General features: G+C 43.6%; 1 protein-coding gene and 1 long non-coding RNA gene across 5 annotated transcripts in view; one reads left to right on the forward strand and one right to left on the reverse strand.

Annotated features, from left to right (window-relative positions):
• Positions 1-7,565, reverse strand: part of LOC306912928 — a 25,937-nt gene extending 18,372 nt beyond the window's left edge. For 2 of the 3 annotated variants that reach the window (XR_013788450.1, XR_013788451.1), the window contains exons 1-2: positions 7,282-7,459; positions 7,127-7,182 (exon numbers count right to left, since the gene is read on the reverse strand). This is a non-coding gene — a long non-coding RNA (uncharacterized lncRNA). The other variant, XR_013788449.1, reaches the window with a different exon arrangement.
• wasa (WASP actin nucleation promoting factor a) overlaps positions 1-12,654 on the forward strand; it is a 16,410-nt gene extending 3,756 nt beyond the window's left edge. For both annotated transcript variants that reach the window (XM_079489071.1, XM_079489072.1), the window contains exons 2-10: positions 3,827-3,967; positions 4,310-4,396; positions 4,601-4,697; positions 7,147-7,188; positions 9,060-9,234; positions 9,457-9,632; positions 10,215-10,987; positions 11,505-11,607; positions 12,420-12,654. In XM_079489071.1, coding sequence (XP_079345197.1) covers positions 3,827-3,967; positions 4,310-4,396; positions 4,601-4,697; positions 7,147-7,188; positions 9,060-9,234; positions 9,457-9,632; positions 10,215-10,987; positions 11,505-11,607; positions 12,420-12,469 — 1,644 coding nt within the window. In that variant the 3' untranslated portion in view covers positions 12,470-12,654. The remainder of the gene's footprint in view (positions 1-3,826; positions 3,968-4,309; positions 4,397-4,600; positions 4,698-7,146; positions 7,189-9,059; positions 9,235-9,456; positions 9,633-10,214; positions 10,988-11,504; positions 11,608-12,419) is intronic.
• Positions 12,655-12,744: the final 90 nt, after the last annotated feature.

A 12,744-nucleotide genomic window follows, 5' to 3' on the forward strand; every position in this document is an offset into this window, starting at 1 on the left:
TCAGTACTGAACAACATGGCTCCTTTGAGAACCACTAGGGGCAAAACCCGCTCGGAACCATGGATGAATTCGGACATACTGGCTGCTATGAAAGCCAGAGACAAAAAATGCTCTGAATTTCTAAAATGCAAGTCAAAGCTAGCCAAGCGCTTCGACAGTGTTCGCCAAGCTCGTTTGAACAACCTAAATACCCAACGAATCAAGCTAAGAAACAGTGTAACTGCCATGACCAAATCAGCTAAAAGTAACTTCATCAATGATAAAGCACAGGAAAACAAAAACAATCCTCATGAGCTCTGGAAGCTACTAAACAATCAACTAGGCTATGGTCAGAAACTAAAAACCAGGTTTTCAAACATAAACATCAAATCGGACAACACTCTCATCACTGACAACCTTGATGTGGCCAACTACTTGAATATCTTCTTTACAAACATAGCAACAACTCTGGTTAACAAACTGCCCTCCCACTCTGGGCTCTTTGGTGTAGAGCACATTACAACCTTCTACAGAAACCTAGGTGTTTGTAAAGACGATTTTAAACTAGTTATGGTAACAACTGATGAGGTAATTAAGAAACTGAGTGCCCTCCAACCCCACAAGGCCACAGGCCATGACAACATTCCCTCCAAATTTCTCAGAGACTCAGCCATCTCTATAGCTCCAATCATCACCCACATAGTAAACCTCTCCATCAAACAGGGACAGGTCCCCCAAGATTTCAAACTGGCCAAAGTAACCCCCTTGCACAAGAAAGGGAGTAAATTAGACCCCGGCAACTACCGCCCTATTTCTATTCTTAGTTCCATCTCGAAAGTGATGGAAAAAATAGTCTATGAACAGGTTGAAAAGTATCTTGCCACTAATAAATTATTGTACGAGTTCCAATCTGGCTTCAGAACATCCCACTCCACTGACACATGCCTTCTCTATTTGAGCGACCACATCAAACAAGAGGTGGACGCTGGCAAATACTGCGGCATGGTCATGCTGGACCTCCAAAAGGCTTTTGACACCGTGAACCACTCCATACTGGTTAACAAGCTAAAAGCAATAGGTTTCGATAGCACATCAGTGAGCTGGATGCAATCCTACCTGGAGGGGAGAGAACAGATGGTGGAAGTGAACGGAACACTGTCCCCCCCCCCTCCCAGTGAGCTGTGGCGTTCCACAAGGAAACATACTAGGGCCTCTACTGTTCCTAATATATGTAAAACGACATGACTTCAGCTTGTGACTGCAAATTGTTCCTGTTCGCAGATGACTCAGCACTGCTGGTCTCGGACAGGGACAAACTGCAGGTTGAAAATGCCCTCAGCTCTGAACTCGGTAGAATCTGCACCTGGCTCGCTGATAACAAACTATCTTTACACCTGGGAAAAACTGAATACATTCTCTTTGGCTCTAATAGTAATCTCAGCAAGGCAAATGGCTTCTTGGTTAAAGTGGGTGACAATGTTATCACACGTAAAGATGAAATTACCTACCTAGGTTCCATCCTGGAGGCTAATCTTTCCGGTGATAAAATGGCCACCAACGTAATCAAAAAGGTCAACCATAGAACAAGATTCCTTTACAGGATCTCCTCACTGGTCAACAAAAACACCTTGAAGACCTTAACAGGAGCCCTTGTACAGGGTTTCTTTGACTATGCATGCACCTCCTGGTACCACAGCACCTCAAAGGCCCTTAAAACCAGGCTCCAGACTTCCCAAAACAAACTGGTCAGGCTCCTACTTGACCTAGCCCCCCGAACCCACCTCACCCCTGCCCACTTCGACAGGCTGGAATGGCTTAGGGTCGACGACAGAGTACAGCATCTTGCAATGGGTCTGGTCCACAAGATTCGATACACCACCAAGATACCCATGTACCTGTCTAGATACTTCCTTAATGTTAACGAAGTCCACACCCACAACACCAGAGGGAGTGCAACGAACCATGTACAACCCAGATTCGGCACAAACAAGGGACTAAATTCTTTTCGCTCCTATGCCACCAAAATGTGGAACGCCCTACCAACTGTCATTAAGACATGCGAATCCCTTGACTCTTTCAAAACCGCTCTCAAAGGGCACCTACGGACGGCTGCAATTCGAAACTGGCCCCTGTAAAATCGGAATCCCTCAAACACGAACGCAAGGACAACACAAGAGACGGTCGCGGCCACACAGCCAACTCAAGGTATGGCCACTGAGCCAACTTGGGGACCCAACGCAAGGACAACACAAGAGACGGTCACGGCCACACAGCCAACTCAAGGTACGGCCACGGAGCCGACTTGGGGACCCAACGCAGCTCCTCCAAGGAAAACAAACAAATTAACGGAGCTGAACGTGAATCCCCCCCACCGCCCACCGCCCACCCCTTTTTTTCCCCTCACTGTATATGTTTCTTTTCCCTTTTTACCTCCTTTATGATGAATTACTGTTCTGTCTATAGTGTCTATTTGTACGTCTCTAAATGTTTTGATGATTTGAACATGGTGGACCCTATTGGAAACAAGTGTAATGCTTAATTGGGTCGTCCACTCACAGTTAACAGCCTTTGTATTGAGTTTGTGCTTGAAATGTACTGTAATTCTGCAAACTGTTAATACATTCTTCAATCAATCAATCAATCCAGGGCATGAACAAGGTCATTTAGCACCTTAGTGGCAGTCTAAAACCTGATTGGTGGCAGTTTAAGATGTTATTTCGGGATGAAAAGGATTTGAGTTGGGTATTGATCATTTGCTCTAAAATCTTAGCAAGGCAGGGGAGTTTAGAAATTGGTCGGTAGTTATTGAGGTCACTTGTAGGACCACCTTTGTGTAGCGGAGAAACGTATGCAGTTTTCCATAAAGTGGGAATGCTGTCAGTTACTAAGGTTTGATTAAAGATATGTGTTATAATGTCAGAGATGGTATGAGCAGCTAATAATAGAAGCTGTGGGTTTAGCCCACCTTTTAGGGTCAATGGCAAGTAGAGCGTCCTTTACCTCTACGCCGGAAAAGTGCCTGAAGGTGAATTTTTGAGAGTCATGTCATGGACTGTCATGGACTGGGTTACTAGGTGGTGTGTCCGAATTCCCGAAGAGATGGCCTGCGGTGCTAAAGTGCTTATTAAAAACATTGCATAGATAATTTTTGTTTGATACTGTGGTGGAGTCTGTGATGATCTGTTTGGGTAGCGATGAGGGTTGACTTTGGGATAATGTTTTAATGGTACTCCAGAATTTGCCAGGGTTTCTGCTACAATCTGACAAGGTTGAAATGTAATATGATGATTTGGCCTTCCGAATCATGGCAAGGCAGTTATTTCGGATGAGATGAAAATAGCCAATCTACAAGCTCACAACGTGTCGAAGTAGATCGGCTAGTTGAACTATTTTAAAATGTTTTTCAAAATAGTAAAAAATGCCAAATAGGTTTAGGGATAAGGGATAAGGGTGGCGCAGGGTGAGAAGTTCAGTTACGCGAGAGAGACTCGGAGTAGACTTTGCTTCTTTGCTTGGAAAGGAGCCAGCGGTTCGGGCATCTAATAAGGACGATGATAAGTGTGCACATGGGTGTGATTATTTTTCTTCTAAACATGAAAAATGCATAGACTTAGCTTCCACATTACTAGCGCCCCGCAATATCCTGAATAAAGTTGGGCAATTATTACAGTCTGGTTGCCTACTGTAACCACACTAATTAAATGTCATTCATCTGTTTATTATCTGTCCTAAAATGCTGATATCCTCACAAGTGTCTGTGTGTGTGTGTGTGTGTGTGTGTGTGTGTGTGTGTGTGTGTGTGTGTGTGTGTGTGTGTGTGTGTGTGTGTGTGTGTGTGTGTGTGTAGTCTCTAGCCACGTCAGTGGTGCAGCTGTACATGGCGTTACCTCACAGTCCGTCCTGTTGGAGTCTCCAGCACACTGCAGTGGCATGTTTCGTCAAGGACAACCATCAGCGCTCCTACTTCATACGAATGTTTGACGTGAAGGTATTAAGCACACCACGACTGTCCCTCAACTCTGACCATGAAAAAAAACTCTGCCGTTAGTTACACCCAATGCCAATCTTATAGAGAACAATGACAGAGGGATGGACGGACAGATGGGCAGACAGAAGGACTGACTGACTGACTGAACTTTATTGATCCCACAGGGGAAATGCAGTTGTCATGGCTCAGCAATGAAATGAAACGGCACAAAGAAAAAAGGATACAGCTAGAAGTCAACAAAACTATTATTATTAATTATTATTATTATAGTAAATAATAAAGTAAGCCGGTAGTAAGGATGGCATACAGATGGTTGTTGTTGAAATCCTCTTTTTTCCCCAGGCAGGAAAACAGCTATGGGAACAGGAACTCTATGACGAAATCACCTATGACTGCCCCCACACATACTTTCACACATTTGCAGCAGACGTAAGCAAACACCCTCTCTATCGTCCTTTACAGTGTTTCGTTAACAAAAACCTTTTACTTGTGGCCTGGTTATGTCATTCTGTCCTGCATATTGATGGCATCTACTGTAGCATGCAGAATCTCTATGCAACAAATAGTATTCCATCTATTGTGTTTTATCATAAAATGAGTGTGTATGATATTGTTGACTCTAACACCATGCAGGACTGTCAAGTGGGCCTGAACTTTGCAGATCCGCAAGAAGGTCAACATTTTCAAAATGTTGTAGAAGAGAAGATAAACCTTAGAATTAATCGCCACGGTCAGTATATCCTTATGGACTTTACATCAGCATCTTTAAGGTTTATGTCTACCATATCATGTTATATTACTTTGGCCAGCATGTTTTCTTTCCTCTGATATTCACACCACACTACTCAATACTATCAATAAGCCCAAATATCGCAATTCCAGTTCCTTTAACAAGTTACTTTATAAAGACATGCATGTCAGATTACTTCTGATTTGTTCCATGGTGGATCTCATTTTGTTTTTGAGAATTGAGACTTTAGAAAAAGACATGTTGGTCACCATCAATGTTAGAGAGGTTTTGGGGTTACATGTAAGTGCCATGCATGCTCCTTCGTATGCCTAACCTTTTTCTTAGGGAGGTGATAGCTATACATTGACATAATTCAGAACTTCTGATGTTTTTTTGTTTGTTTTTTTGTTTTTTAAACACTACTGCACCCCCAGATATCCCGACTGTCTGACCTAGTTCTGACGGGTTTGTACAGCCCATTCAAAACTGAACTTTGTCCAGACGTCAGAAGGAGCATACAATGGGCCTCATGCGCCAATAAGTTCCTAACTTTTCCTCTTACATTTCTTCCTAAGTGAATTCCTAAGAGAAGTCCAGTCAGATTCATGAAACGTTCTTAAGTAGGCAGAATTGTTCGTAAGCATGTTCTTATGATGATGAATCCAAATCCTCGTAACTTGAAGGGGTGTGCCAGTTCATTCAAATGATCATAGGTAGACGCCCCACATATCCTAATTAACATCCTAATTACCATAGGGAACCGCCCCACCAATCCCATATAAGGCATTGGGAATTCACTTTCCTACCTGTGTTCACCCAGGTGGGTGTGGTTTTGCATGACTCCATGGCCTTGCCTGCAGTCACACCTGTGTGTGATTGCAGCACACAGAAATCACAGGACCTCACACATAGAAATAAAGTTGAGTGAAGTCAAGAATACCTAAACTAAAGTCTAAATATGGTGGAACACCAGACTCCAATAATACTGTGGAGGTACTGAAGTGAACAGAAAATTTCAATATTTCAATATTTTCAATAATCATGAATGTATGGTGGGTGCATGGGGTGGGGGTTATGTGGTGGGTATGGTGCGTTGGGTTGGGTTGTGAACTCTAAACCAGTGGTTCTCAAACATTTTCATGTCAAGGACCCCCAAATTGACGTGCATTCTGCAGACCCCCATATGAAAATATTTTCTGCTAGGGAAATGTTTTGAAGATTTATCAAAATGTTTTGAAAATAGCCGATCTACAAGCTCAAAATGGGCAGTAATGGGACGCGTTTGTGAGCTTGTAGATTGGCTATTTTCAAAGTATAAAATGGGATTAAAGTGGTAAATGTTCCATATTTTGCTGTGGACTGCCTGGAACTTCCTCAAGGACCCCTTGAGGTCCTCAGACCAAACTTTGAGCATCATGCAGATGGCGCTGTTTTTCCTTTATGTTTTCAGATTGCACTTAAGAACGAAAAAGGCACCCTAAGAGTGCTCCACAGTGTGCGTAGATTCTGTTCTTACCTACGAACAAATCACAGCTAAGAAAAGATTGAGGGATCCCAAAACCTTCTTAAAAACTTCCTAAGTGGGTCTAAGAACAAATTTCCTCTTAAGAACTTCTTAAGAACGGTTGGCGCATGAGGCCCATTGACCTTTAGGGTTTGGGTTAGGGATGAGGGGACATAGGGCTGAGGGGAACAACATTCATCATGGAGGAACTTTGTAAATGAAGAGGAACAAACCAGTGAAATGATTTTCTGTACAAGTTAGGATTGTTACAAAATATAGTCATAATAATAAAGAAGATAACTAATATACAGAATAAACAATACCGATGTATTAGACAAAATCGTAAGTGGAACATAAATTCAATTGGTATCCCAAACTAAACTAAAGAGCTGAAGAGACTGGGGGGGACCCCTGTTTCTGAACAAACACTCTTTGACATACTATCACCCTATCATACTGCAATGTGTCTTCTTCCTGTCTGGAATGTATTTGTATCAAAATGTATTTATAGTAGGCCCAAAAGTACTCATTATGCAGAATGTCTCATTTCACAAATATATATGTATAAAAATATTTTGAAAATAGCAGATCTCACAATGCATTGCGATATATCATCTATATGTTCAAAACATGGGTAATGTATAATAATAAATAAATAACTACAAAGGAACTAGTAACTAAAGTTATTGGAGTAAAAGTAGCTAGACCTACAGTATAGCCTAATATTTGTATCTGAGATGTTAGAGAGTTAGAGAGTAGAAGTAAAAGTAGGCTACTGTAAATTGTAAATACTCCCATACAAGTAAAAAATATTAAAGTTCAAGACGTGAGTAACTCTGTACTGAGTTACTTCACCACTGGCCAGTGGCCACTGTATTTAAAAGTGGAAATAATTTCGATGCATGCTAGTATTAATCCTACCAACCTTGTCCTTCCATTCCAAAGAAGTCGCAGAGAAGAAGCAGCGACACCTGCCGTCAGCTAAAGGTAAGACACAAATATAGATGAATGAATATATCTGACGGCATCTAGAAAAGTACAGAACACGCATGTGAGATGATATCTAATCTGGTGATGTACCGTATTTCAATGAAAGCACCATAACATTTGGGGTTCGTGAAATGTTGGTGGCGTGTGGTTCGCACGAATCGCACCGTGTTCATCCCAATTTATCTTCCCTTTTCTGTGGCCGTTCGAGGCCTATTTCGGCTAATCTAATCTCTACGCTATTTTGTTATAATATGCATATAAAACACACACACACAAATTGTTTACCACAAAAGGTTGTAGGCCTATATTCCTAAAACTGCAAAGCAACATGATGTATTTTAAAAGCCCTGATGATGAACACTCATAGGCTGCCGCTACAGGTGTATTCACTTACTTTGCTGATTAGCCTACGGTAGTCTGATTGAAGCTGGGTGGAAATGTCAATTTTATGATGTCACAAAACCTGGGCCTGGGTTTTAACCAAAACATATCACAGTTGCACTACACGTAAAATAAATATGTAGTAGAAAATGTAGGGAAACGTTCTGTATTCAGCACAGCAATTCCTCTCTCTGATAATTCCCATCATGAGGATGCCACAGTGTATCACCATCTGTTTCCATTCTCTGCATCTTCCACGGTCACTCCAACGTCCTCTCTCACCTCTCCACAAATTCCACAATCCACCTCGCATCCATCTCCCCTCATCCCTCCTCTGCACATGTCCAAACCATCTCAACCTCTTGCTTTGGGCCTTACCCCCTTATCCCTAAACTTATTAGCCATATTTTACTATTTTTAAAAACATTTTATTCTATTGACACGTTGTGAGCTTGTAGATTGGCTATTTGAACTATTTTAAAATGTTTATCAAAATATGAAATAAGGCAAAGAAGTTTAGGCATATGGGCGATAAGGGGCAAGGCAAGATAGGGATTTAGTCATCCCTGATCTTGTCCATCCTTGTCTTTCCTAATGTAAACTAAAAATCACACCCGTGTGAACTGAGTGGTGTAAGGTTTTATATAGCATGATCAGCTGTGGTCTGACGTAATGTCTAAGGTATTATATAAGGTAAGGTATTATTTAGCCTCACACCCGGATGTGATTTCACAACTGGCTGTTTTTGTGCAGAAAAAATGACCATGGTTGCTACGGTCATCCAGTTCACCCGGGTGTGATTTAATTACGTCAGAAATTATTTTGAACATAGCAACCATGCTCATTTTTTTCTGCACACAAAAGCCAGTTGTAGGAGTGGTTTACACCACTCAAAAATGCATGGGTTATTGGGTTCCTGAGGCTACTCATCTTCTATTCTGCCACCTCAAGCTCCGCCTCTTGTTTTTCGTCAGTGCATTCCTTTCACTCTTGCTGGTACCTTTCTGTCACAAATCACAGCAGAAGTTTTCTCCATCTTTTCCACCCTGCTTGCACTCTCTTCTTCACCTCTCTTCCACACTCCCCATTTTGAGCACAGAAATGGAAACAGCAATTCAAATGGACAAATACATAAATAAACACATACAAAGGTAATACAATTATGATAAAAGTAAATGATAAACAAGCAGCAACCTCAACTCAGATTTCTTTACTTAAATTTACATAAATTTAGCAATACCACAATAGAATAGAAATACTGTGTTACAAGTAATTTAAACCATGTGTTCAAAATGTTGAGTAAAATTGGACCAAAAAATGGTTATAGTCCTACCAAACGTAAAAGTATAGTGATTATTATGCATAATGTTCCATTTCACAATTATATTATCGGACTGTAAATTAGTAGTGCAAGTTCACTACTAATTTCTTGTGTTGCAGCTGGTAAAGGTGGGCTGATTTAAATGTCATTTATTTGCTGCTGATAGCTTCTTCCAACACCATGGTGGAGATCCAGAGCCCACAGACACAAACCCCATTCCACCATTCTGTTCCTTCGCGTGTGACCAGCAAAAAAGACAAGAAGAAAGACAAGAAGAAAAGCAAGAAAAAGGGTTCCAAAGGGTTGTCAAAAGCAGACATCTCAGGACCCAGTGGGTTTCAGTACGTTTAAGTTCATTAATCATTATATTCTTATTCCATTTTTATTATTTCCATTGTCTGATGATCTCTCTCCTACAGAGTAATATGAGTGAACAGTAATGTATCTCCCCTTGTCGCTAATTTCTCACCACTCTCATCTCTCTCTCTCTCATCTCTCTCTCTCTCTCTCTCTCTCTCTCTCTCTCTCTCTCTCTCTCTCTCTCTCTCTCTCTCTGTTGTCAGACATGTGTCTCACTTCGGCTGGGACCCCAACAACCCGGACCCTGATCTGATGAAGGTGCTGTCGAGCGCCGGGATCGACGCAGCGATGATGAATGATGAGGAGACCTCCAAGAAGGTCATAGAGATCATCAATGAGTATGGAGGCATAGACGCCGTGAAACAAGAGGCCGGCAAAGGTCAGACTTCAGCATCACCATGCAGATTGCAATTAGTGCAATTATAGTACACTATAGAGTGTCGCAGTCCCGCCCCCTTTCATGACGACGAGCGGCCCGGAAGAGAATTTCCCATTCATTTTTCCCATAGACGTTTCAAAAAGTATGTATTTAAAGACCTGTAAGCCTCGGCTTACAGCCATTAGTCGGGGGGGCGGGACTGCGACGCTCTATAACTTACAGGATAGGCAAAAGAATGAAGAATGCGCTGATTATACCAATAGGCCTATGAAGGAAAACAGTCACACACAATGTAACAGTCACAGTCACACACGATGCCACGATGTCCGTATTATTTCTATAAAACTCTCTTGCATTGTGGCTACGAGATTATGACCGATTTCCACCACACTATAAAACTAGCAGTGAAGCAGATGGTGCACCTCAGTGGACATTAGATCTTTATTGTAGTTCGGACATGGTTGCAATTACCTCTCGTCTACGGAAGAGGACATAAAAATGACGGATTGTACAAGCATGCACTACTCAGCACACCTTGTGAGCTAATAATATCTCCTAACTTGTTTCTTTTTGTCCTGTTAGAAGCCACGCCCCGGGGTCCACCTCCCAGACACGGGCCCCTCCCTCCACTGCCTGGCCAAGCGCCATCGCCATCCCCTGCCTCCTCCGTAGCACGCGGCTCCCTGCCACCTCCTCTCCCGAGTGGCCATCCCCATCGTCGCCAGACCTCCCCGCGTCCTCCCTCCACGCGGGGAGGGGTGCCTCCTCCTCCCCCCTCCGCCTCGTCGTCTCGGGGTGGGTTCCCGCCACCACCTCCACCGCACTCTATGCCCGAGCCGGCAGACGACCGGTTCCCACCGCCGCCGCCCCCCGGCCCTTCCCACACTTCCCACACTCGACCCCCGCCTCTCTCTGCTCCCCATCATCACTCCATAGCCGCCGCACCGCTTCCTCCTCTTCCATCAGCGCCCAGCAGAGGTGGACCTTCTCCTCCTTGGTCGACGCCCAGTAGAGGTGGACCACCTCTTCCACCTCCTGCTGCATCCACGGCCAGTAGAGGCGGACCTCCCCCTCCTCCTCCTGCATCCACGCCCAGTAGAGGCGGACCTCCCCCTCCTCCTCCTGCATCCACGCCCAGTAGAGGCGGACCTCCCCCTCCCCCCCTTGCGTTCAAACCTGGACCTGTGCCGCCGCCACCGCCACCCCCTCCGCCGACACCTGCCCCGGTCCACGGCAATGCCGGTTTCCCTGCGCCTCCTCCTCCTCCTAAGCCTGCAGGTGAGGGTGGAGGTGGAGATGGAGGAGGGAGAGGAGGCCTGCTGGATCAGATCCGCCTGGGGAGGAAGCTCAAAAACGTAAACACACCTCTTGTTTTCTTTTTTCCCCCTCACAGTCTATATATTACTGTATGTCACATTGCAATGGGCTATAAATGCACACAGAAAAACTCTTTCTACTTCCAGGCCGCTTCCCTACTTCCTTCACAGGTGTTACCGATGATACTAATTAAGGCTTTGTTCCATTTAGTGTGCAGTGGTTCTCAAACATTTAAATTTCACGTACCCCCATAACTCTGAGATTGTACAAATGGAACTATTTGTACAAATGGAGTCAAATGGCATTTGGTTCCATTTGTACACTCAGAGTTACACACCCGTACGGGGCCATTTGGAACCCACTCAAGGACACTTTGAGACCCACTGGTGTAGACAGTGTAGACTAGTGTTTCCAGTGAGCCAACAGTACACGCACAATAGCAGCACCCTCACACTGTTTGACCAGAATGGAACAGAGCCAAGGGGGCCAAAATGGCGTGTGTGCATAGAGCCCATTGTGCCAACATTGTTGTGTGTGTCCTGACCTTTCCTCTAGGTGTCAGAGTGTCCTGAACCACCTCCAGCAGAGGAATGCTCTGGGTTAGCTGGAGCTCTGATGATGGTTATGCAGAAGAGAAGTAAAGCCATCCACTCCTCTGGTAACTATTAGCCAAATCACAGTTGAACACATTTCATTCAAATACATGCAAATAGGCCTGGGCCGGCCTAGCGGTCCGGGCACCTAGGCTGTCCTTGTTTAACTCCCAGGGGTGTCTATTCTCTAGATGGAACATAAGCCTGTCATTAAGGGCGCGTTCGGAAATAGCGCACTGAGCACACTGTGCAATGCAAACTAATAGGCGAGTGCGCTCCCGGTGCGCATTTCCGAACGCACCCTAAGTATAGAGGAATATAACTTGTAAACTGTGCTCAGCAGACTGATCCCTCTATAATTAAGAGGCACCCTTGGGTCATCACTTTTAAAGATTGTTTAAGAAGTGTTATAATGGATTTGAGCCACATAGAGGGGATTTAAAAAAAATAAAAATAAACAGACCAAGTAGAGTGTGAGATAGAATTGGTGATTTCAAGATTTCATTTGGCAGGTTTTCTATGCTTTCCACCACAAGGTGTGGAATGGATTGTAGTAAAAAAGGACCAGCTGCAGTACACATGTGTGTGTACACACACACACTCGCGCACACACACACACACACAGACACACACACACACACACACACACACACACACACACACACACACACACACACACACACAGAGGACAAAGAACAGGTACAGTAGGCGAGTACAAAGAACCACAGAATAACAAACAACAAACAAACAATTAACACAGGCTAACGAGAGAACACTGAATACACACAAGCTGATGAGACACAGCTGGCGTCAGTAAATACCAGAGACCAGACCCCCAGCGGTTGTGACATAAACATGTTCTCTTGTTCTCTTTCAGATGATGAAGAGGAGGATGATGATGAATTTGATGATGAATGGGACGACTGATTTAATTTTCCTTTTCATGTTCTTTATTCATCAAACTTCACAGAACACTGGGATTGATTGTTTATTTGTTCTTAACTGCTAATTTAAAACACTCAATTGCTGTTGGATTTTTATTAAAGCTTCATTCATTACAGACTGGATTATGACTTGTTTGTGGTTGAAGCCCAGGGGGCTAAACCTATCATTTCTTTTGCTGATTTGTTAATGTTTGTGCCTAGGCTACTAGAAGTTCAAGCCAATGTTTTTACATTTTTGCAATAGATATTTCCCCAACC

Source organism: Electrona antarctica (genome assembly GCF_951216825.1).
Source record: "Electrona antarctica genome assembly, chromosome: 2".
Taxonomy (NCBI): domain Eukaryota; kingdom Metazoa; phylum Chordata; class Actinopteri; order Myctophiformes; family Myctophidae; genus Electrona; species Electrona antarctica.